Source organism: Peromyscus eremicus, chromosome 8a (genome assembly GCF_949786415.1).
Source record: "Peromyscus eremicus chromosome 8a, PerEre_H2_v1, whole genome shotgun sequence".
In the NCBI taxonomy this organism is placed as follows: Eukaryota; Metazoa; Chordata; class Mammalia; order Rodentia; family Cricetidae; genus Peromyscus; species Peromyscus eremicus.
In genome coordinates, this window is record NC_081423.1 from 58,794,635 (window position 1) to 58,819,042 (window position 24,408).

Sequence of the window (24,408 nt, forward strand, 5' to 3'; positions counted from 1 at the left end):
GATGTTGTAGATGTCAAACCACTAAATACTGATTTTGACATTTTATGTGGGTTTTCTCTCTTTTAGAGAAAACCTATTTTGCAATGAGTAAACTTAAAACTGTTAACTGAATGTTCTGATTGATCTACTAAACCTATTTTGACTAATAACCACCTGAATTCATAGGAATTAACATGAAATAACTTTTCTCACCTATATCCTAACTTCTTTCCTGCTTTCTGTTTGTCACTGTCTACAAGATGGGTTCACACAGATTAGAATGTAATAAGTGATATGTAGCAGTATACTTAAGTGGGATTTTTTCATGATTTTTTTCTTTCTATTGTGGAGACTGGGTGTCTATGTAGCCCTGGCTGTCCTGGAACTCACTTTGTAGATAGGCTGGTTTGAAACTCAGATAACTACTTGCTTCTGCTTTCCGAATGCTGGGGTTAGAGGTGTGTGCCACCGTGTTCAGTCAGAAGCTGCTTTTATTGTAGTGGATAGCTGTACTATTAATTATTTTTCACATGAATCAGGAAAGGCTGAATGCTAGCCTTGAGCAGGCCCTGGGTTTAGTGTCTCTCTCACATACACACACACACACACACACACACACACACACACACACACACACGAGAATAGGGAGGAAATAGTGGTGTGCAGATGTGAATTGAGCTATAAAACTAAGAGAGTGAGTTACAGAAAACAGATTTACTTGTCTTTTTTGCTTAGTGTGTTGGAATGGAGAAGTCAGTTGAGTGACCTTTTTTTTTTTTTTTTTTTTTTTTGAGACGGGGTTTCTCTGTGTAGCTTTGTGCCTTTCCTGGATCTCATGCTGTAGACCAGGCTGGCCTCAAACTCACAGAGATCTGCCTGGCTCTGCCTCCCGAGTGCTGGGATTAAAGGCGTGCACCACCACCGCCCATTGTAGCTTTTCTTATGACCTGCCATTCATTGCATTTATTCCTTTGTTCCTCTTCAGCACTGTCTCTCACCTGTTTGAATGCAGAGATGGCCCGCTGGCCCATCTTTCAGAGCCTACCATGGACTGACTGAGTAAATAGGTAGCCAGCTCCCATAAGCATGGCCTGGGGTTATGTGAACACAGCAGCAGGGAAGGGGTAAAGTACTCTGGTGATTTGGCACTTCTCTTTCCTTTGGGTTGTGTTCTTACAGTTGGGGTAGGAGCTGTCTGTAAGTGAGACTCTTAGTCCACAGAATGAGCAAAAATTGATTTGAACCAGACTCTGATGTTAAGGCATTTGATTGATTTTTTTTTTTTTTTTTTTTTTTTTTTTTTTTAAATTTACTCTTCTTATTTGCCAGGTGTAGTGGTGCACACCTTTAATCCCAGCACTTGGGAGGCAGAGGCAGGCGGATCTCTGTGAGTTCCAGGAAAGTTAAGGCTACACAGACCGAATCCCTGTCTCAAACCACCCCCCCAAAAAATTATTATATGTGTATGGATGTTCTCCCTCTATCTGTCAATATATCATATGCCCACAGTGGCCAGAAGAGTGCATTGGATGCCCTGGTATTGGAAGTTGCAAACTGTCTTGTGGGTGCTGGCACTGGAACTCTGGTCCATTGGAAGAGCAGGTAGTGCTCTTAACCACTGAGCCATCTCACCAGCCCCGAAATTCTCATTTCTGATCTAGTGGGTGTGTAAATTAAGTTAATTGAGTTTCCTAGGTTTGACTGAAAACTGTATTATTTGTTTATTTATAATTTTTGTTTTTTTGAGGCAGGGTCTCACTATGTAACTCTGGCTGTCCTGAACTCACTAGGCTGGTCTTGAACATAAAGAGAGGATGCTAGGAGTAAAGGCATGTGCCACCACCTCCAGCTTTTTAAAAATGTTGTTTTGTTGAGATGGGGACTCATTCTAGCCCAATCTAGCCTGGAGCTCACTATGTAGCCCAGGCTGTCTTCCCATTTATGATACTCCTGCAGAAGCCCCCAAGTGTTAGGATTATAGGCATGAATCATCACACTCCTGCTGAAGTTTGTATTTTTTTGAAATTATGTTTTAACTTTAAAGTTCATGTCTTGGCTTTGAGAAATGGAGTGTATGTTGTCTAGGTCACACTGCTTGGAAGATAAAGAAAGCAAGTTTTTCAGCTCATGAAGTTGAGGGATGATGCTCACATCTAGCATGTGTGGGCACGTATCATTGATTGTGAATCTTATTAACAGACTGGAGTGGGAAAACGGCATTCCTGGACCAGGTCACTGCATACCCAGAAGAGGATAGTGACTGTCAATTTCACTTCCGTTTTCCACTTCTTTGCCAATTTTAAAAAAGATTTGTTGATTTTATTCTACCTGTGTGAGTATTTTGCCTGCATGTATGTATGAGGTTCGAACTGGAGTTATAGATAGTTGTGAGCCATCATATGGGTACCGAGAACTGAATGTTGATCCTCTGCAAGAACAGCACATGCTCTTAGCTGTTGAGCCATTTCTCCAGGCCAGTGAAAGATTATTTCTAAGGATGTCTCTGTTAATTAATAGCATCAATGCTTAAAAAATGGTTGAACTGCTTTCTCTGCTATGAAATACTACAAAAATCTTGGGGGATAAAGATTTGAGTTGAAAACTGGTGTGATTTCATAAATTTTCTTTTTAGTTGGTGTTGAGTTATATATGTTTATTACTAAAAAGGGCCTCTTTCAATATAAAACAGATACCCTAAAATGGCTTTAAAACACCTTTCTTACATGCTTGAAGAAATAGCTTAGGCATGGTGGTACATGCTTTTAATCCCTGAATTTGGATCTCAGTGAGTTCAAGGCTAGTCTGGTCTATATAGTGAGTTCCAGGACAGTCAGAGCTACAAAGTTTCTGTCTTAAAAACAAAAACAGTTGGCATGTGAGAATTCTTCAGTGGGAAGGAACCTTAACTCTCCTTTGCTGTAGGGAAAAAACTCCTAAGCAAACAGGTTGAATCAAGTGTGATGGTAAACCCCAGCATGATGGAGGTGAAGGTAAGAGGATTTCAAGTTTAAGGCCAGCCTGGGCTACATAATCAGACGCTGTCCTTGATTCCAGAAAAGGAATGTTGAGTGACATTCAGACTGTTGGAGGCATTAGAGATGTTGAATCCAGAGATACAGTCTTTTTTTGTCTTCCTAACAGCGTTGCAGTCCTCCTTGACACAGATAGATGAGGTCTTTTTGTTTGCTTTCAAATAAGTTCATTAGTGGTGGTGGTGGGGTCTAGAGACATGGCTCATGGGTTAAGATCATTTTTCTTTCTTACAGAGGACCTGGGTTCTCCCCATCAGGCAGCTCACCGCTCGAAGTCTAGTTCCAAGGGGATCTTAAGCTCTTGCAAACACAGAAATGACAACTTTTTTTTTTTTTTTTTTGGTTTTTCGAGACAGGGTTTCTCTGTGTAGCTTTGCGCCTTTCCTGGAACTCACTTGGTAGCCCAGGCTGGCCTCGAACTCACAGAGATCCTCCTGGCTCTGCCTCCCGAGTGCTGGGATTAAAGGCGTGCGCCACCAACGCCCGGCGAAGACAACATTTTTTTAAAGATGATTTTTTTCCCCTTTTAGTTTTTTTTGGAGGCTGAGTCTCATGCTCATGCAGCCCAGGTTGGTCGAAAATGCCCAGAGATCCTCCTGGCTCTGCCTCCCAAAATCCAGGATTAAAGTTGTGTGCCAACACCCTTCGTCTTTTGTTGTTGTTTTGTTTTGCTGTTGGTTTTTTTGAGACAGGGTCACCTGCCTCTGCCTTCCGAATGCTGGGATTAAAGTTTGTGTACACACACACACACACACACACACACACACACACACACGACTTTGGAAATAACAAATTCATCTTTCAAATATTTAAAAATGTCTTTGGTATCTTCATAATAACTTTTTTTGAGAACCCAAAAACTTTTTATGAGTTTTTAATGTAGCATAGCCTGATCTTAAAGTCAGGTAAAGTCTAGGCTGGCCTTGAACATTATCATCCTGCTTTAGCCTCTTAAATACTTTTTTGTTCTTTATATTATAACTGGTGCTTTTTGTTGTTTCATTATTAACTTAGGGTCTGGACAAGGATTTACCACTGAGGTGTATCCCTAGCCCCCAAAACTATGATTACAGACCCCTTTCACTATGCTTGGATTCAGTCTTAAGTACTTTTATTACATAATGGCTGTTTTTAAAAACAAATGTAATTAAAAGAAGATATTTTTTAGTTTAGCATTGAATAACTAATACTTTACCTAGTGAGATGTGTACATCAGTTGGACACCTCCTAGTTTATCGTACCTTGAGACCATGGTGAACATTTCCACTCTCATTTCTCACTTTACATTTATATCTGTAAGTTACATACACTTTTTTGAGTGATCAATCCAAATAATGGCCTTTTCCTGGAACTCACTTGGTAGCCCGGGCTGGCCTCGAACTCACAGAGATCTACCTGGCTCTGCCTCCCGAGTGCTGGGATTAAAGGCGTGCGCCACCACCGCCCGGCAATGGGTTTCTTTATGACACTTTTGTACCGTGCTCATAGTCACATCCTACTCACCTTTGCTTCCTTGTTTGTTTTATAATTTATTTTTATTTTATGTGCATTGGTGTTTTGCCTACATGTATTGTATGTCTGTGTGAAGGTGTCAGATTCCCTGGAACCAGAGCTATGGACAGTTGTGAGCTGCCATGTGGGTGCTGGGAATTAAACTCACATCCTTTGGAAGAGCCATCTCTCCAGCTCCGTCTAGTAACTCAGTGTAGGTCAAGTGTTCCTGTGTTTCCCTCAACAGCTTAAAATACTTTTTGGCACTCCTATGGTTTGTGCCATGCCTCTGACACTGCACAGTTTGGAGACTTTAGGTCTCATTTATAATACTAATTTTTAGGAAAAACAATTTTGTAGTATGGGGATTTGAACCCAGGCCTCTCATGGATGCTAGGCAAGTGCTCTATCACTGTGATAGACCCCCTGACCAGAAAATTACTTCTGTTTAGCTTTTCTTTGTGGACACAGGGATTTATTTGTTTGTTTGTTTTTGAGATGAGGTCTCACTATATAGTCCTGGCCTGGAACTCGATATGTAGATGAGTCTGGTTTTAAACTGGTATAGATCTGTCTGTCTGCCTCCCAAGTTCTGGGATTAAAGGTAAGCGCCATCATGCCCAGCTCCCAGCTTTGTTGTTTTCAGTGGTACTGGAGATTAAATCAAGGCTTTGCATGCTAGGAAATATGTATATATATCTCCCTAGCCTTTTCTTTTTGAGGCAGGATTTCACACCTATAGCCCTGGCTCATCTTAAACTCAAGGCAACCTTTCTGCCTCAGCCTCTCAAGGGCTGGGATTACAGATGTGAGACACTATGCCTAGTTCTCACCCTTTTTTGATTATATTTATTTAGATATTATCTGTGTACCCTTGGCATGGAACTCACAGTCCTGAGGTTGGCCTCAGGAACTCAGATTTACCCACTTCCTGAGTACTGGGATTAAACGTGTACACCACCAAACTTAGTTTCTCTTTGCACGTTTACTTGACTTACGGGAATTGAACTCAAGTCTTAAGGTTTTGAAATAAGCTCTCTTACCGTCTTGCTAGCTCACTAGTAGCTTTATTGGAACACACTAGGCTCTACTTGTTGTCTTGTTTATAACTACCTTCTGGTTATAGTGGCAGAGTGGAGTCCTTATGAATAGAGACCATCCAACCCCTGCACTAGGGGAAGGAGAGAACTGACTCCACAGAGTTGTCCTCTAACTTCTGAAGCAGGCACAAATACACAGAATGACAAACTGTTTACAAAACAGCAAGCTGGATTTGATTTAGAAGCCATGATTTGCTGACTCCTTCCTTAGATTTCCTTAACTTTCTCCCCAGACAAATCTTAAAGTATTCTTTTGTCTTAGTTATATTAAAAAATGTTAGGACAGGGCTGGAGAGATGGCTCAGCGGTTAAGAGCACTGGCTGTTCTTCCAGAGGTCATGAGTTCAATTCCCAGCAACCACATGGTGGCTCACAACCATCTATAATGAGATCTGGTGCCCTCTTCTGGAGTGCAAGCATACATTCAGGAAGAACACTGTATACATAATAAATAAATCTTTAAAAAAAAAAAAAAAAGTAGAGATAATGCTATAGCATTCCCAGGCCTTAACCTGAAGAAGTCTTATTTAAAAAAAAAAAAAAAATGTTAGGACAGAACTGGGGAGATGGCTTACTTCGCTTGCCACATAGGACTTAGTATCTGAATATGGATTCCTGGAACCTACGTAGAGAGCAAGGAGCAACAGCATGTGCCTTTAATTCTAGCAGCTGGATGAGGCAGACACAGGATCCCTGGAGTTCACTGCACAGCTAGGCCATGCCAAATTGGTGAGCTCGGGTTCAGTGAGAAACACTGTCTCAAAATATATTATGGGTGAAATGATTCTGCAGGTAAAGACGCTTGCCATCAAAGTCTAAGATCTGGGTTCCATCCTGAAAACCCATGGTAGGAAGAAAGATCAGACTCTACAAGTTGTCTCTGACCTCCATGTGTATGCAAGTGTAAAGAGCTAATTTAAAATACACAACATGAAGAATGAGAGAAAACACCTGCTGTGAACCTCTGGGCTCCCTGGCACACAGGAGGCCACTGTTTCTCATCTCTTGTTTCTTTCTCCCTGGCTTTCTGTCCCTGTGCTGGCTTGCACGTCCTGCTCGGGGCTCACAGGAGTCCTGCAGGTCTGGATTGGAGGAAAGCTGGCGGTTGTTGCTGTCTTTCCCTTAGGTAATAGGGACAAAACCTAGAAAAGATTCACCTGGAGGTGTACCCACAAAGGAGCTCACATAGTTCCCTGATAGCCTCCTAGTTAGTGAATTTCAGAGTTTAATGCTGTTTGGACTCCAGTTTCTTTTTCCTTGTTACTAAGACTTCCTGGTGAGGATAGCTGGGTATTCTTTTGTTCCTGGACTATTCTAGGTTTAATTATGTCTTCACTAGGGTCACAGCTGACTTTGGTGGCTGTACAGAGCCAGGAAACAAACCAGTTCATTAAGTTTCTTGGGAGCCAATAGCCTTGTTTAGTCCCCTTTATAGATCACTGTCTGAGTCATCCTCAGGCTTGCTCTAGAGGATGTTAGAGAGTCAGTCGGGAGGGTGAGGACCAGATGGAGCAACAAACAGTGGTCAGAGAGTCCTTGGAGCTCGGGATACTGGGGAAGCATCAGGGTTAATACCCTGTCGCAAGCTCCTTCCTCCTTGACCCTCTTTCCCCAAGAGAAAAGGAAAAAGAAAAAGAAACTAAGCTGACCTATAAAGTCAGCACTTGTGAAGCTAAGGATTACTGAGTTCAAGGCCAGTTTAGAGTAATACATAGTTAGTAATACCAGGCCAACTAGGACTGTATAGGAAGATGCTGTATCAGGAGAAAAAGTCATCAGAACCTCTGATTGTACACACCTGCTATCCTCGTACTTGGGAGGTAGAAACAGGAAGATCAGAAGTTAAAGGTCATCTTTAATTAAGAGTTCTTGAGAGTCTTGATAATCCGTGTGAAGGTCTTTTTCTCTTTATTTCTTGTTTGTCTTCGTGGTTAATGTTGAGACTAGAATCTTACTGTAACCCAGGCTAGCAATGAGTCTCCTGGCTCAGCCTCCAGCATTCTAAGATTATATGTATTGTACCATGTACCCTAACTGACTTTTTGTTTTCTGTTGATTTGTCTCATTTCAAATTTGAAATAATGGGCAGAGAGATGGCTCGGCATTGTTAAGGCTGTTCCAGACGGCTGGGGTTCAATTTGCAGCGCCCACATGGCAGATCACAATTATCTGTAACTCTGGCTCCAGGGGATCCCAACACCTTCAAACAGACATACATGCAGGCAAAACATCAATGCACATGAAATAAAAATAAATTTTAAAAATTATATGAGAGCTGGGCGGTGGTGGCGCACGCCTTTAATCCCAGCACTTGGGAGGCAGAGCCAGGTAGATCTCTGTGAGTTCGAGGCCAGCCTGGTCTACAGAGCGAAATCCAGGACAGGCACCAAAACTATACAGAGAAACCCTGTCTCAAAAAAACAAAAACAAAAAAAAATTGAAATGGTTGGGTGGTGATGGAGCGTGCCTTTAATCCTAGCACTCAGGAGGGTGGATCTCTTGAATTCAAGACCAGCATGGTCTACAGAGTAAGTTCCAGGGCAGCCAGGGCTACACAGAGGAACCCTGTCTTGAAAAACAAAACAAGAAAAGATTGTAACATTTTACTGTGGGTTGTAGCATATATCCATGATTCCAGTACCCAGCAGGCAGATAGAGGAGAATGATCACAAATTTATCCTGGTCAACATAGGAAGTATCAGGCCAGCCAAGAGTCCAGAGTGAGACTTTGTCTCAAAAAAGAAAAACAAAAACATATAGCATTTCTGGGGCAGATACTTTTATTCTTCTGGCTTTGTGGTACTTAACCAACACTTGGGAGGAGCAGAGGCAGGAGGATTTCTGAGAGTTGGAGGCCAGCCTTGTCTACATGAGATCAAGCCAGCCAGGGCTACACTGTAAGACCCTGTTTCAAACAGACAAAAATAAAATAAATAAAAGAGCACAAAAGCCAGACATGGTGCTGCATACGTATAAAACCGGCATTTGGGAGGTGAGGACGTCTGGGCAGGAGGATCAGGAGGAGCAGCAGTTAGTTCATCCCCGCCTGTGTGAGTGTCAAGTCAGCCTGAGCTACCTGACTAGCTCAGGAAACCCAAATAAACCTCCCTCTTTAGTCTGGCTTTCTGACACAGCAAGAATTGCTCTCGATGCCCCAGAACTGACAGCTGCTCTTTCCCCCAAACTGTTGGGAAACCCATCTCGTGGGGCTTCACTGAAAGCCCTTATCTCTTAAGTTTAGTCATGTTCTCTTTGTCTTGTCCTTCCCCTCAAGAGCCCCGAAGCATTTCAGGAGGACGACCTTATGGGGTACAAAGGGTTATCTTAATAATTGTCTTTTTGAAGTATTTGTAGTTGATGGCCACTTTAGGGAGTTTTATTAGCCCAGCTGACTATTTATATGTGCCTCTTAGGTCCATTTAAAAATGACAGTTGGCCAGACAGCGGTGGTGCACGCCTTTAACCTCAGCACTTGGGAGGCAGAGCCAGGCAGATCTCTGTGAGTTTGAGGCCAGCATGGTCTACAGAGTGAGATCCAGGACAGGCACCAAAATGACACAGAGAAGCCCTGTCTCGAAAAACCAAAAAAAAAAAATAAATAAAATAAAAGACAATTATTGCTAGGCAGTGGTGGTACACACCTTTAATCCCAGCACTTGGGAGGCAGAGTCAGGCAGATCTCTGTGAGTATGAGGCCAGCCTGGAGTTCTGAGACCGCCAAAGCTGTTACATAGAAAAACAAAACAAACAAAAAATTTACAATCATTTCGTTGATGTTTGCCTTTCACTCCTGATTGATGAAGTTTGTCTTTAAGCGTAAGATACAGGGGGCTGGAGAGATGGCTCAATGTTTGAGAGCACTGGCTGCTCTTCCAGAGGACCCAGGTTCAATTCCCAGCACCCACATGGAAGCTTGTAACTGTATGCAACTCCAATTCCAGGAGACTTATCAGCCATGACAAACACCAATGTACATAAAATAAAAATAGATAATTTTAAAAAAAGAGTAAGATAGTTTTTCTTGAGTCTCCTTTGTAGAGTGAAATCAGGAGAATGAAGAAATACGTATAGTTTTTGTTGTTGTTTTGTTTTTAGTGACAAGGCTTCTCGGTGTAGCTCTGGCTGTCCTGAACTTGTTTTGGAGACCAGGCTGGCCTCAAACTCAAATCTGCCTGCCACTGGCCTCCTGAATGCTAGAATTAAAGCCGAGCTCCACCACCTCAGGAATCTTTATTTTAAAGAGGGATCTGATGCCAGGCAGTGGTGGCACATGTCCTTAATCCCAGCACTTGGGAGGCTGAGCCAGGAGGATCTCTGTGAGTTCAAGGCTAGCCTAGTATACATAGTGAGATCCAGGACAGGCACGAAAAACTACATGAAGAAACCCTGTCTCAAAGAAGGGGGTGGGGGGGGCTCTAAAGCCAGGCATCCTAGCACACACCTTTCATCCCAGCATTTGGGTGGGAGAGGCAGGCAGCTCTCTGTGAATTTGAGGCCAGCCTGGTCTACAGAGTGAGGGGATCCTGTCTTAGAACAAACCCCATAGGAAGAAAGAGAGAGAAAAGAAGATGGCTCTGTTGATGGCTCTTTTTTCATACATGGTGTACACACAATTCTGTCCTCTAGTGATGCCTGGCCCTATAGGAACTCCCCATTTCTCTTTAAAAGAGAAAAGGCGCCGGACGGTGGTGGCGCATGCCTTTAATCCCAGCACTCGGGAGGCAGAGGCAGGTAGATCTCTGTGAGTTCGAGGCCAGCCTGGACTACCAAGTGAGTCCCAGGAAAGGTGCAAAGCTACACAGAGAAACCCTGTCTCGAAAAACTAAAAAAAGAGAAAGAGAAAAGGCCTGATGACAGATGGATGATCTAACACCTAGGAAAAGCTAAGTAAAATATTGCCAGATACCCTCCCACTTCTTACTGAGGTGTAAAATCATTTGGTAACATACAGAACTTAAATATGCAGTTCAGTGAATTTACAGATATGGACGCTTGTATGATGCAAGTCAACGGTTCACACATTTCCAGCACTTTAGAATGCTCCCTTGTATCAGTTGTCTAGGGCCTTGTGTATGCTGTGTGCATGCCATATCATGGAGGTGCACTCTAGCAGAAGATTACTTTTACTAAGAAGTGAAATTGTACTTGAATGTCTTGGGTCCTTGAAGACTGTATGAGAATCTGTGGTCGTCCGTCAGCCACCTTGGATGTCTGACTTGGAGCCGGATAGTTGCTTGCGGTTGGAGCTGCTCCCTTTTTTCACCCTTTGTATCTTACCCTTATTTCTGTTACTCCCCTCCGGCCTGTTCTGTTTTTCTGTTGTTCAAACAAACACATCAGGCCTTTGTGGTTTTCATATTTTTTCGTGGGAAATTACAGACCAACCAGTAAGCAAGAGTGTTCCTTGTTAGTGTGATCAGACTGGTTCTCTAGGAGTCCCTGGGCCTTCACATGAGTTGGCTTTGCACAGTAACTCCAAGAGATGTTCTTACCATGAAGCCTCATACAGCAGAGCTTCAAGGTTCCTGATCTAATAGCACAGTGAGCTTCAGTGTCACGTAACTCTGAGTTCAAATCATTGGCTGTGTAAATATCATGATTGTTCTAATCCTCCATTTTGTCTATAAAATAAAAAATGTTCTTAGCCGGGCGGTGGTGGCGCACGCCTTTAATCCCAGCACTCGGGAGGCAGAGCCAGGTGGATCTCTGTGAGTTTGAGGCCAGCCTGGACTACCAAGTGAGTTCCAGGAAAGTCGCAAAGCTACACAGAGAAACCCTGTCTCGAAAAACCAAAAAAAAAAAAAAAAATCTTATCCTGGAGGTTTATTATGAGAATTAGAAATTAATGTCTCTAAAATACCCTGTTGTACCATAAAATAGACTCCGAAGACAGGAACAGTGGGAAGCTCAAGGGACTTGCAAACAGTGGTCCCCATCTGGCTTCTTAGTTGGGGTCTTTCTGTTGTGTTTTATTTATTTATTTATTTATTTTTTGTTGCTACATTTTCTCTTGTGTAGTCCGGCACACGTGCCTCACATTTCCCATGTAGCTGAGGATAGCTTTAAATTTATCGTCTTCCTCCTCCTGTGTCCCAAGTGCTGGGATTACAGCATTGCTGTTTGTTTAGTGTTTTGCCTCAGTGGATCTATTTTTCAAACTGACCTTGTCTTAAGTTCATGGCAAAGTGGAGATATATCTTGTTAAAACTTTATATTTGATTTTATAAATAGAAGGGGTGATAGTTAGCTGGTTATAGCTATAGTAGTTAGTGGATTTTGTTTCCTTTGTCCCCGATTGGGTAATGAATACATGCTGTTTTAAGGAGCAGCAAGTCAGCCAGTAGATTTGAGAGTTGACATTTGCTGGGAACTGAGAGGATTTGGCATTTTGGCCTGCACCTTCTCTACACTTGGCCTGGGCTGGAAAACAGTAAGAACACTTCATTTTCTGCGTCCAAATGCAGTGTGCTTGCTGTGGTTGCCTTCTGCTGTGTAAGCAGTGGCCGCCACAGTGTGTATGAGAGAGTTGTGCTAAGGTAGGGGTTGGGCCATGCTACCACCTGTGCATGCTACCCCCAAGAACTGGGTGTTAGTCCCTAAGCCAGAGCTTGTCGGGTGGGGTGGGGAGTTGTTGAGAATAGTAGACCAGAGAAAAGGAAGATTAGCTCGCTCATCTAGACATGCTGAGTTCACAGGAAGTGTCATTTTCTAGGATCATTTTACTTTCTGTATTCTCAGTGTCTTTCTCCACTGCTAACAACACTCTTTCCTTTTGCCTGCATTAACCACAAGTAACCAGTCTGGTGGCTGGGGCTGGGGAGGTAGTGAGTAGCCATTTCTATAACATCAGCCCTAGAGCAATCACATGGGCAGGGTATGCCTAACAGAGAATGGAGATTTTCAGCTTGCATTCTTGACTGGAAATAAAGTGCTCTCCTTATTCTCGTCCTGCAGGTCGGTGAGCTGGTAAAGGTTACGAAGATTAATGTGAGTGGTCAGTGGGAAGGGGAGTGTAATGGCAAACGAGGTCACTTCCCATTCACACATGTCCGTCTGCTGGATCAACAGAATCCTGATGAGGACTTCAGCTGAGTATAGCTCAACAGTTGGCTGACAGATGGGAACAATCTGGTTTTTCCCCCAATTGCCATCTATACAATTTTCTTACAGGTGTCAAAAGCAGTCTAGTTTATATAAGCATTCTGTTACCTGTGATCTTTTTTAAGACTGAATTACTCCATTCTTACTCGTATTTACCATATTCAGGGTACGAAACTGGAGGGCTTGTGTGGTTAACTTCTGAATTGGCAATTTTTGGTGATAGTGGCCATGCCTGTATGAGAAGAGGTAAATACCTTGCCTCCTTTCTCTTTGGCAGTATAGATCAACCTGTGGAAAACTGATGGTCAGGAAAAGAATGTTACACACTGCTTACCCTGATTTCTTCAGTGGTTCTGTTTTCATTCTGAAACCATACTATCAAAAGGAAGCAGACTGTTCCCTCCCACTCCCATGAAGTAATCATGCACTGTGTGAATGAATATTACCCAGTGGGATTGCATTTGCATTTGTGGACCATGACCATTGTATGACTCATTCTGACATTTCAAATCCTGAGGATTCTGAGAACACTACTAGAGGCATTTGTCTTCCTTCCCAGTCAATGCTTCATACTTTTTCTTGGATTCTTTCCTTGTTACTCTCTTCCCCTGTACCTGTAAGTGGCCTGATTCTTAGGATAGTGAATATCTTCATTCCAGATGAGAAGCAGGATGTGCAGAGCACTTTATTCAGTGCATAGCTTTAAGCCAGTATTGGATTCACTCAGTGGAGAAACTCCCAGCTTTCTGCCTTCCCCCAAGGGGGCATCATAGGTTCACACTGCTACCACAGCTAAGAGACTCCTTGCTGATGGGACGGATCCGGCAGGGCCATTTCTCCTGATTACTAGTATCCTAATGGGATACTTAAGAGTTCTCAGATTCTACTTGGAGTGGAAGGACCAATCCCATATTGTATCCTGTAGAAGGTATCAGGGGCCAAACTCTGCCCTCTGCATCATGTGCAAGTTGTATAAAAGGCAGATTAGAATTCTATGCATTGGGGTAGGATTAGTACTTTGAAAACTGTGCCAGTCATAAATTCCTTATGTATCATTTTACATGGTCAAAATAGTTCTTGAAGTACATTACATTATAAATTGCCTTCATTTGGGTTTTCCTTTTGTCCAGATTTAGTTTATAAGCCCTTTAAAGTATAGAATGATTTATGTGGGGTCAGATGCTCCAGAGAATAGGCCTGTGAGGCCACAAATGATTTAGGGTTTCTTTAGACTGTAACATGAGACTTTTGGGTGATAAAGACACTTGCTGGCCTCTGGTGTGGTATGACCAATAGAAACACCTTATATTTTGCTTTGAACCTCATTTTAGAAAAATAATGTACCTTCTTAGTTGTCCTGTATAGATTAATATGATGAACGTGCATTCTTTGAACATACACCAAATCATGGTATTGCAGTGACTAGCACATTGCTTAGCACATGTGTGTAGAAATTTTGTATGAAAGAGTGAGCAGAGTGCAGAAGCTTGTTACATGACCAGGGACACCAGTTGGCATAGGATTGCATACATTACCACAGGCAAAGTAATGACGCTAATTTAATACATTTTTACCTCACTCTAAAGTAAAAGCTTGATAAAGACATTAAAACTCAACTTTGGAGATGTTGGCACAGTGCTAAGTACATAGTAGGTGCTCGATGATGTTGAGTGGACAGATTTGCAGTATGTGGTATATTCCACCTGACTACTTGGTTCAGTTTTCAGTTAGTATAGATACTGTAAATCCCAGAACATTAAATCTTGTTTTCCTAAGCCAGGCATAGTGGCACACGCCTTTAGTCCTAGCACTCAGAGGCAGGTGGGTCTTTGAGTTAGAGGCCAGCCTGGTCTACAGAGCTACTTCTAGGACAGAGTTCCAAAGTGAGACCTTGTCTCAAAAACCAAATAAATTAATTAATTAAATAAAAAAAAATCTGTCCCTGAAATTATGGCATCTTAATTCCTTGTAGAAAATCCTTGTCACAATTGATTTGAATGTTTGTATTTTCTTTGCCTTTGCCTTTGCTGCTGGCTTGTACTGTCTTCATTGTGTGTGGTGTTGATGGGATCAGAAGAACTCCTCAGTGACTAGTTGTTCAGAGCCATTACACGAACTGTTGGTTGAATTTGGCTGGGTGTAGCAGTTATTGGACCTCAAGAGATCAAAGGACTTCTTACAAATATCTTCCAAAAATAGCAAGTGCTAGAATCCTAGTCAAGTGCATATGTACATTGTCACAGAGCAAAATAAACTGAAATTGGCTGCTATGTTTTTATAATCACTTCTGCAAGAGCCCATTTTTGGATACTAATATTTGACATGGTTAATTCTTATTAATTTGTTGGAATTGTTTATTAATAATGCAAATAGATAATTTTAATTTTCCACAAGTAACATTTCACTATTAATGGTTTGAAATGGGTGATAAGCAAACCAATTTGAAATAAAATATGAACATGTGCCATTGTATTATAACACTATACACTTTCTTGACAGTTAAATTTTAAAAAATGTTTTTTTTTTGTAGCATGTATTGTATATGTTTATAGTATATGTAGTAAATAAAAGTATGGCCAAATGTTTGGCTTGGTGATCTTTTGGAGAAAATAATCTTGGAATATTTGTCACAAAAGAGTGAAACTTTTATGTTTTAAGGAATAGAAAATGTGTGTCTCAACTGCCCGTCAATAGTCATATAGACATATACATGGTGGATGCTTAAAGATGGGGTTAATCCTTGGGTATGCTGTGTGGGATCTCTAGAAAGGATGATACGGCTGTGAGGGGAACATGAAGAAAATTGTCTATGAAATCTAAAGGAAGCAGGTTATGAACAGAACACCAGACTCGTCTGGAAAAGGGTATTTGTGAGTGTAAGACGACGACAATGTGATGGGGAGCTTGAAGGCTTCAGAATGTTAGTGTAGGTACTCCATTAATGTAAGTAGCAAATGCACAGGGAAGGTTCTAATGGTAACAACAATGGCAAAAGTAGATTGTACATGCCACCCTTCCCCAAAGTATGTATACACCCCAAATTGACATGATTCTCTCTAGTATTGGGAACTATAGTTTCATGGTGCCGTGCCATGTCCCCATCATTCCAGCACTTCCCAGGCTGTGGAATTATTTGAATCCAGGAGTGGGAGGTCAGCCTGGATGACCTAGCAAAACCCCTGTCTACTAAATACCCAAGGGACAAATTTTACCTATTGCCTGTATGACACGCTGCCTTAGACTCGAAACACAACCTCATAGTTGCTGCTGTGGACTTAGGAGTATGTCACTGTAGAGCTAAAGCAGGTTCCTCTGGGGGGATCCAACTTTGGCATATGCAAGATTAACAGCACAGTTAGATAAAGTGTATTTCAACTTGGGACAAAATAAACTGTCCAACTTTTGGTTTACTGTGTTGAACGTTGGGTTCCTTTACATAGTCTCTTAGAGTGTTCATACGGCCCATGTTTAGTAACTCAAGAAACTTCGGATGAAGTTTTCTCCTCATAAATGCGGAGAGGGGTTGCCTGAGTAAAAATGTGGGAAGAGGCCCAGATGTAGGAGCAGGAGCTAAAGGAGCTCTGTCCCCACTTGGGCTGTAGAGACAGTGAGCTTCCTCTAGTCTTCTTCAACTTTCCCCATGGACCAGACCCCCCCTCCCTCACCACCACCACCACCACACACACTCACACATCTTTACTTTTGGTTCCAGCTTAAATGTAGCGTCCTTAGAGATGTTATGTTTACCTTCATGGTGCTCCTTTCAAATGACACCTTATGGTTTTCGAGGCAGAGTTTCTTTGTGTATCCTTGGCTGTCCGGGCACTCACTTTGTAGACCAGACTGGCCTTGAACTCACAGAGATCCTCCTGCTTCTGCCTCTGCCTCTGCCTCCTGGCATTAAGGACTTGTGCCACCACCATCCAGGCAATAGTTATATACTATTGTGATTGTTTAGCTCAACTATAACAACTCCAGCAAGGCAAGAGTAATTAATGTCTCTGTTTCTTCAGATTTCAGCCTCGCACAAAGCTTGGCTCCCTCCCAGGAGTCAACTGTTGCTGAGGGCTGACATTGGGCCTCAGGGGAAGAGTGGATGCCCAACGTGAATGAGGCTTTGGCTTCAGCCCCCAGCACCACAAAACCATACAAGTGTTGAATGTTTTCCTCAGTAGGGTGTGCTGGAGAATGTGGACAGAAGGTCACCTCAGCTGCTTCCCTAGCATCCCTGGTCTTACAGAAGTTCAAAAACAAAGTCACATCTACTTAATGATCCTTTGCAGAAATACAAAATGTTCTCCGTGGTTTGTTCTTAAAAGGGTGGGTACTTCCCAGCCTGTGTGTGTGTGTGTGTGTGTGTGTGTGTGTGTTTCCACAGAAGGGAAGGTAATCCTGTCACTTGCTAACTATTAAACACATAATGATTCATTACTGGTTTGTATATTTTTTAAAGTGTTTTTTTTTAATTATTATTATTATGTATAGTGTTCTGTGTGCATATGCCTGCAAGCCAGAAAAGGGCCCCAGATCTCATTACAGATGGTTGTAGGCTGCCATGTGGTTGCTGGGAATTGAACTCAGGCTGTGAGCCGTCTCTCCAGCCCCACTGGTTTGCATCTTTGAGTTTGTAGCATTAGCCACACTCAAAAAGGCTGACTCTCATTTGTCAGAGCACCAAGGTTATGTTCAACATGCTCCGTTCTCAAATACTATATGGAAATTGCTTAATAGATTCAAACCATTCAGGGCTGGAGAGGTGCCGCAGTCATTAAATTCACTTGCAGCTCTTGCAGGGGACTTAGGTTCGGTTCTGGGTTCCTCATGCAACAGACACACCTGTGATGCACATGCATACATACATGAGATAGCTCTTCTATTATCATTTAGGTCTTTTGGTATTTTTTGGTATTATAGATCCTAAAGAAAGTAACAGGGTAAGACGCTAGTGAATCCCATCTATGTGTGATAGCCGTGGGCATGACCATATCCTAATGCCAAGGTGAGTTGGTAGAATTGACCTGAGCCAGGGGCCCAAATATTTTCAAGAGTCATGTGCTAAAACAAAAAGAATATAACGAGGAAGTGACTTAAATTACTTGTGCATATCTTTTCTTCCACTAGTATTAAAGTATACCCTCCACTACCTTTTCCCCTTTGAACACAGTCTCACTCTAGTCCAGGTTGAAATTCTAAGGAATGGAATTCAGAAGCCACATGACAGCAGAAAGCAGGTGCTTCCCCCACCCCGCACTCCCCAACAGGGTTTCCCTGTAGCCTTACAGAGATCAGCCTCCCAGGTGCTGAGATTAAAAGCGTGCACCACCATTACCTGGCCTCAAGTACTGCTTTTTAAAAAGTAATTTTTAAGAAAACTTGACTATTATATGTTATCTTGTTCTCTTTTGTTTGTTAACATATTCCCTCAACTAAATCTCTACAAGCAGTGGGACTCAAGTATTCAAATACCAGAGCCTATGGGGGACATTTTTCACTGACACCACCACGATTTCCTTTCTCAGAGCCTCTTTACCTCCTCGGACCCCTTTCTAGTTTTCTAATCTCTCCCTACACTTGCTCCCACATAAATGCATATACTTGCAAAGTAAAAGCTGGGTGGTGGGGGTGGGGGTGGCGGCAGCTGCTGCGGCGTGCTTACTCTGGAGGCAGAGGCAGGCTGATCTCGGAGTTCCAGGACAGCCTGGTCTACACAGAGAAACCCTGTCTTGAACTCTGCCCCCCCCCCCCACAAAAGTAACCCCCTGGGATCTGCGTGAGAAAGAACATGGGCTGCTTGTCTTCCTCAGTTTGCTCACCTCAGTAATTCCCAGGTTCATACATGTTCCTGTAAACTTCCTATTTTAAAATGTGCCTGTGTGTCTGTGTGAGTGAGTGCCATGTGTGTGTAGGTGCCTACAGAGTCCAGAGGAGGGTGTTGAATCCCTTGGAACTAGTTACAGGCTGTTGTGATCTGCCTGACATAGATGCTAGGAACTGAACTCAGGTCCTCTGCAAGAGCAGCACATTTTCTTAGCCACTGAGCCATTGCTCCAGCCCAAATCCCGTTGTGTATATGTACCACATTTTCATATCCATTTATCTATTCATGGACACCTACGTTGATTCCTAGGTTGCGTCAAGAAGGCCAGCCTGGCGGTGTTAGCACATACCTTTAATCCCAACACTCAGGAAGCAGAGGCAGTCAGATGTCTGAGTTTGAAGTCAGCCTGATCTACAGAGTTCCAGTGTAGCCAGGGTTACACAGAGAAATGCTGTCTCGAAAAACCAAATGAAAAAAAAAATCAAGAGTGGCATTAGGCAGACATGCACGTGTCTATGCTAAGATTCAGATTTTTTTTTTTTTTTTTTTTTTTGTGGTTTTTCGAGACGGTTTCTCTGTGTATCTTTGCGCCTTTCCTGGAACTCGCTTTGGAGACCAGGCTGGCCTTGAACTCACAGAGATCCGCCTGGCTCTGCCTCCCGAGTGCTGGGATTAAAGGCGTGCGCCACCACCGCCCGGCAAGATTCAGATTTCTTAGGGCATATGGCAAAGACTGAGTAGGGTAGTTGTCAGTTTTTAGATTTTTAATTTTTTTTTTTTTTCGAGACAGGGTTTCTCTGTGTAGCTTTGCACCTTTCCTGGAACTCACTTGGTAGCCCAGGCTGGCCTCGAACTTACAGAGATCCGCCTGGCTCTGCCTCCCAAGTGCTGGGATAAAAGGTGTGCGCCACCACCGCCTGGCTAGATTTTTAATTTTTTACCAACAGTATTATTTGGAGTTTCACTTAATGCACCCCGATCACATCCACTTCACAGTGCTTACAGATCCACTCCACCCCCCTTTTAAGCCATGAGTTCACTGCATAGCCCTAGGTGTCCTGGAGTTTACTATATAGACCAGACTGACCTCAAACTCAGAGATCTGCTTGACTCTGCCTCCTAAGATCTGGGATCAAAGGCATGACACCACCATGCCTGACCAGATGTAGTCTTTAAACTTTTGTTTCATTTTGTGTGTATGTGTGTGCACATGTGTTTGTGCATGCCATGACATGTATATGGGAGTCAAAGGACAACTTTAGGAGTCGGGTTCTCTCCTGCCATGTGTGTCCTGGGGCTCAAATTCAAGTTGTCAGGCTTGGCAGCAGGCGCCCGATTATCCATCTGGACGTCTCAGTAGTTGTAGTTTTAGGAGTTTTATTGGAGGCTCACATACTTACGTAGCCTAAGTTTGCCTTTTTAAGTCGTGGTAACCTTCCTGCTTCAACCACCTGCATACTAAGATTATGTGCATGACCGCCATGTCTAGGAAATAAAGGCCTCTGAAATATTAGAAATGACCTAAAGTTAGCTTGTAACTGTGGTTATACCAGTATATTAAATACCTTTGAATTGTATGTAAAGTGAGTGGTGTGATGTAAGCATCACCTCAGTGATGCAGCTTTGTGATACTGAGTGTGCATAGCATGTGCAAGGCCCTGGGTTCAGTCCCAGTACTGCAAAATAAGAAACCTGTGAGCCTATCATAAAATACTGTTGGTTCGGCAGTGGATATACTTGAGATGGTAGAGTGCTTGCCCAGCACACAAGAGGTCTTGGGCGAAATCCTTATCACTCAGAAGCTGGGTATGATGACGTGAGCTTGTAATCCCAGCATTTGGGTTTCTTGTTTGATTGGCTGGTTTGATTTGTTTATTGTTGGGTTTGGGTGGGTGGTGGTTTTGTTTCTTTTTGTTGTAGTGAGACACTGTATAGTCCTATATACTAGCAGGCTAGCCTCAAACTCAAAAGAAATCTGCCTCTCAAATGCTGGGATTAAAGCTTTTTACCAGCATGCCCTATTAATTCCACCATTTGGGATGTAGACACAGAAGAATCAGAAGTTCAAAGTTGAGCCCAGCATGATGGCACCTGTCTTTAATCCTAGCACTGGGGTGACAGAGGCATTGGGAAATCTCTGAGTTCAAATCCAGCCTAGTTTACAAAATGTCTAGGCCAGACAGGGCCACACCGTAAGACCCTGTCTCAACAAAAAAAAAACAAACAACAAATATCCAGGCTGGAGAGATGGCTCAGGGGTTAAGAGCACTTGTTGCTCTTGCAGAGGAAATGAGTTTGATTCCCAGCACCCACATGGCAGCTCACAACCATCTGTTACTCTAGTTCCAGGGACTCCTATGCTCTTTACTGACTTCTGCAGGCACTAGGCATGCACATAATGCACATACATGCATGCAGGCAAAACACTAAAGATAAAGATACATGTACTATATAAAAAACAAAAACAACACCTGAGAAATCCATAGGATATTGAGCATGGGATTGATATTAGATGATAAAATGAAGTTTATGTTACTCATGTTGTATGTGATGATAATATTGTCAGCCACTCTAACAAAATCTATTAGTGACCCTGGGGTAGACAGAATAATGTTCCCCCAAAGATGCCTACATTCCAACCCCTGGGAGCTGTAAGGATGTTTGTTATCTTACTGATGGAAAGGATGTGGCTTCTGTGATCTGAATGTTGACACAAGGAAGATCCTTCTGGGTTATCCTTGACTGCCTGGTTCAATCACACCTTCTTTCTATTCACAATGCAAGAAGGCCGGGAAGATGGCTCAGCAGGTAACCATATCTGACAACTTGAATTCCATCCCTGGGACCCACGTATGAAAGGAGAGAAGCAACTCCATGAGTTTCCCTCTAACTCCCACATGCATGCTGTGGCATGCACCCATACAAATAAATAATTACAAAATGTACTAAGTCAGAAAAGGTGTCGACAAGCTTTGAAGTTGGTCCACAGTAAAAGGAAGCTGGATCAAAAGAAAGCTTTTCTGTTGGTTTTTATAGTGCTGAAAGATAACCTGCCTCTGCTGGTGACAATTGTCATCAACAGTCTTACTCAGCTTTGAACCCTGTCTTAATTAGGGTTTTATTGCTGTGAAGAGACACCATGACTACGGCAACTCTTATGAAGGGAAATATTTAATTGGGGCTGGCTTACAGTTTCAGAGATTTTGTCCATTATCATAATGGTGGGACATGGCTGCATGCAGGCAGACATGGTGCTGGAGAGGAGCTGAGAATCCTACATCCTGATCCACAGGCAGCAGAAGGAAAAACTGTCACACCAGTTGGTGGTGGTGGTGGTCCACGCCTTTAATCCCAGCACTCTGGAGGCAAAGGCAGATGGATCTCTGTGAGTTTGAGGCTATCCTGTTCTACAAAGTGAGAAACTCTGTCTCAAACAAACAACAAAAGACTGTGTCACACTGGCCAGCTTATGAGACTTCAAAGCCTGTGTCCACAGTGAGATACTTCCTCCAACAAGGCCACACCTCCTAATAGTGCCATTCCCTATGGGCCATGCATTCATACAGGAGTCTATGGTAATCATTCCTATTCAAACCACCACACTCTATGTACCACACTACTAACCTGACAGATAGTATATGCCACGCCTGTAGTAGAGACATCACTGTTATGGCAGTAACCAGCCACTTTTTAACTGTGGCTGCGGAAGTCTCTAGCTGGGGAGCTCCTGATGTTCTATTGGTAAGTCACTAGGGGCCTACAAGATGACTCACCAGGTAAAAGCACTTGCTGCCAAGACAGATGACCTGAGTTGTTTGGTTAATTTTTTTTTTAAAATTTCACGTGTATGAATGGTTTGCCTGTGTGTATGTATGTGTATGCAATGCATATGCATGCAATGCCCTTGGAAACAGGAGGGCTTTGGATCCCCTAGAACTGGAGTTACTGATGGTTGCAAGCCACCATGTGAGTGCTGGGAACTGAATCCTGGTCCTCTCCAAGAACAGATAGTCCTCTTAACTACCGAGGGCCTTCTCCAGCCCTCTCCCCATTTGAGACAGGCTCTCACCATGTCCCTGGCTGGCCTCAAACTCACAGAGACCACCTGTCTCTGCCTCTGGAGTCCTGGAATTAAAGCTGTCTACTACTGTATCTGGCTGTGATATGAGTTCTAGTTCTGGGAACACACCATGTATAAAAAGAGAAACAACTCCAGCAAGGTATTCTTGGACCACCACGTTCAATACTGCAAGTCTACGTGCCCATACACACAAACATGCACGCTAATAAAATGTCAAAACTTAATAGGGGCTGGAGACATGGCTCATCGGTGAAGAGCATATACTTCTCTTCCAGAGTACCCGAGTTCGGTTCCTAGTACCCACATCAGGTGGCTCACAGCAGCAGACTTCTTTGGGCACCTGTGATCACATGCATACACACATCACGCACAAACACATTAAAAAATCCTTTAGGCAGGTAGTGATGGTACTCGGGAGACAGAGACAGGTGAATCCCTTGAGTTTGGCTACACAGAGAAACCTTGTCTCGAAAAGGAAAAAAAATTCAGCTGAGCATGGTGGCTTATGCCTTAATGCCTCAGAAGCAGGTAGATCGTTGAGCTTGAGGCCATCCTGCTCTACATACTGAGTTCCAGGCAGGCCAGCCAAGACTACATAGAACCACCCTGACTCAAAAAACAAAAACAAAAAAAAAATGTAAGGCCAAGCAGTGGTGGCGCAGGCCTTTAGTCCCAGCAATTGGGAGGCAGAGACAGGCGGATCTCTATGAGTTCAAAGCCAGCCTGGTCTGCAGAGCAAGTTCTAGGACAGCCAAGGCTACACAGAGAACCCCTGTCTTGAAAAACAAACAAAGAAAGAATGTATAAATGAATGTGTAAATAAATACATAAACTAATGAAGCCAAGCATAATGGGCCACACCTTTAGTCCCAGCACTTGGGAGGCAGAGGCAAGCGGATCTTTGTGAGTTTGAGGCCAGCCTGGTCTACAGAGTGAGATCCAGGAAAGGCGCAAAGCTATACAGAGAAACCCTGTCTGGAAAAATTTAAAAAAAAAATGCTATTTCCTTTGGGGTTGGGGATTTAGCTCAGTGGTAGAGCACTTGCCTAGCAAGCACAAGGCCCTGGGTTCGGTCCTCAGCTCCGGAAAAATAAAATAAAATAAAATAAAATAAACTACCACCAACACAAAAACTAATGGTAGTAGATGTGCCATAAGATGCTCTGAAGATAGAGGAAGGCCAGAAATGAAGGCCAAGTTTAAAGAGGGAAGGGAAGGGCTCTTTCTGAGAGCCTCCAGCATGAACCCCGCCTTTGGCAGTGAGGTTTTATTAGTCTTCTCCCAGAACTTGGTGATAAACATGGGTTGTTTTGAGCCTCAAAGTTGGTGGTAGTTACAGCAGCAATTGGAAAATCTTACAAAGTTATCTCCATGAGTCTTTGGCTTCAACTGAGTTATTTTTAGCACAGATTCCCAGGAGTAGGGTTACTGAGTCACAGTCATTGCTACATCTCAGTATCTCATTTTCCAAAGAGTGTTTACCAAGTGTCAGTGTTACCTTCTCTTTCAAAGAGAATTTAGGAAGTTTAAAATGTATCTTACAGGATTATGTGACTGTACTGAAGACTTTTGTTTGCTTGTTTGTTTACCTGTAGATACAGCCTGGCTATATGGTGTCTGTCCTAGACTTGTATTTGGAACAGTTCCCTGCCTCCACTTCTCCAGCACTAGGATTAAAGGTAGCGTTTATTTGTTTGTTTGTTTATTTATTTGTTTATGAGTCAGGATCTCTCCACATAGCTCTGGCTGTTCTGGAACTCACCATGTAGACTACTCTGGCCTCAAACTCACAAGAGATCCTCCTGC

The 24,408-nt window shown here is 43.0% G+C and overlaps 1 protein-coding gene across 2 annotated transcripts in view; it reads left to right on the forward strand.

The window, feature by feature from the left end:
- The window catches only part of Crk (CRK proto-oncogene, adaptor protein), a 28,918-nt gene extending 14,210 nt beyond the window's left edge, over positions 1-14,708 (forward strand). The window contains exon 3 of one of the 2 annotated variants that reach the window (XM_059271216.1): positions 12,557-14,708. In XM_059271216.1, coding sequence (XP_059127199.1) covers positions 12,557-12,694 — 138 coding nt within the window. In that variant the 3' untranslated portion in view covers positions 12,695-14,708. The remainder of the gene's footprint in view (positions 1-12,556) is intronic. The other variant, XM_059271218.1, reaches the window with a different exon arrangement.
- The last annotated feature ends 9,700 nt before the right edge of the window (positions 14,709-24,408 follow it).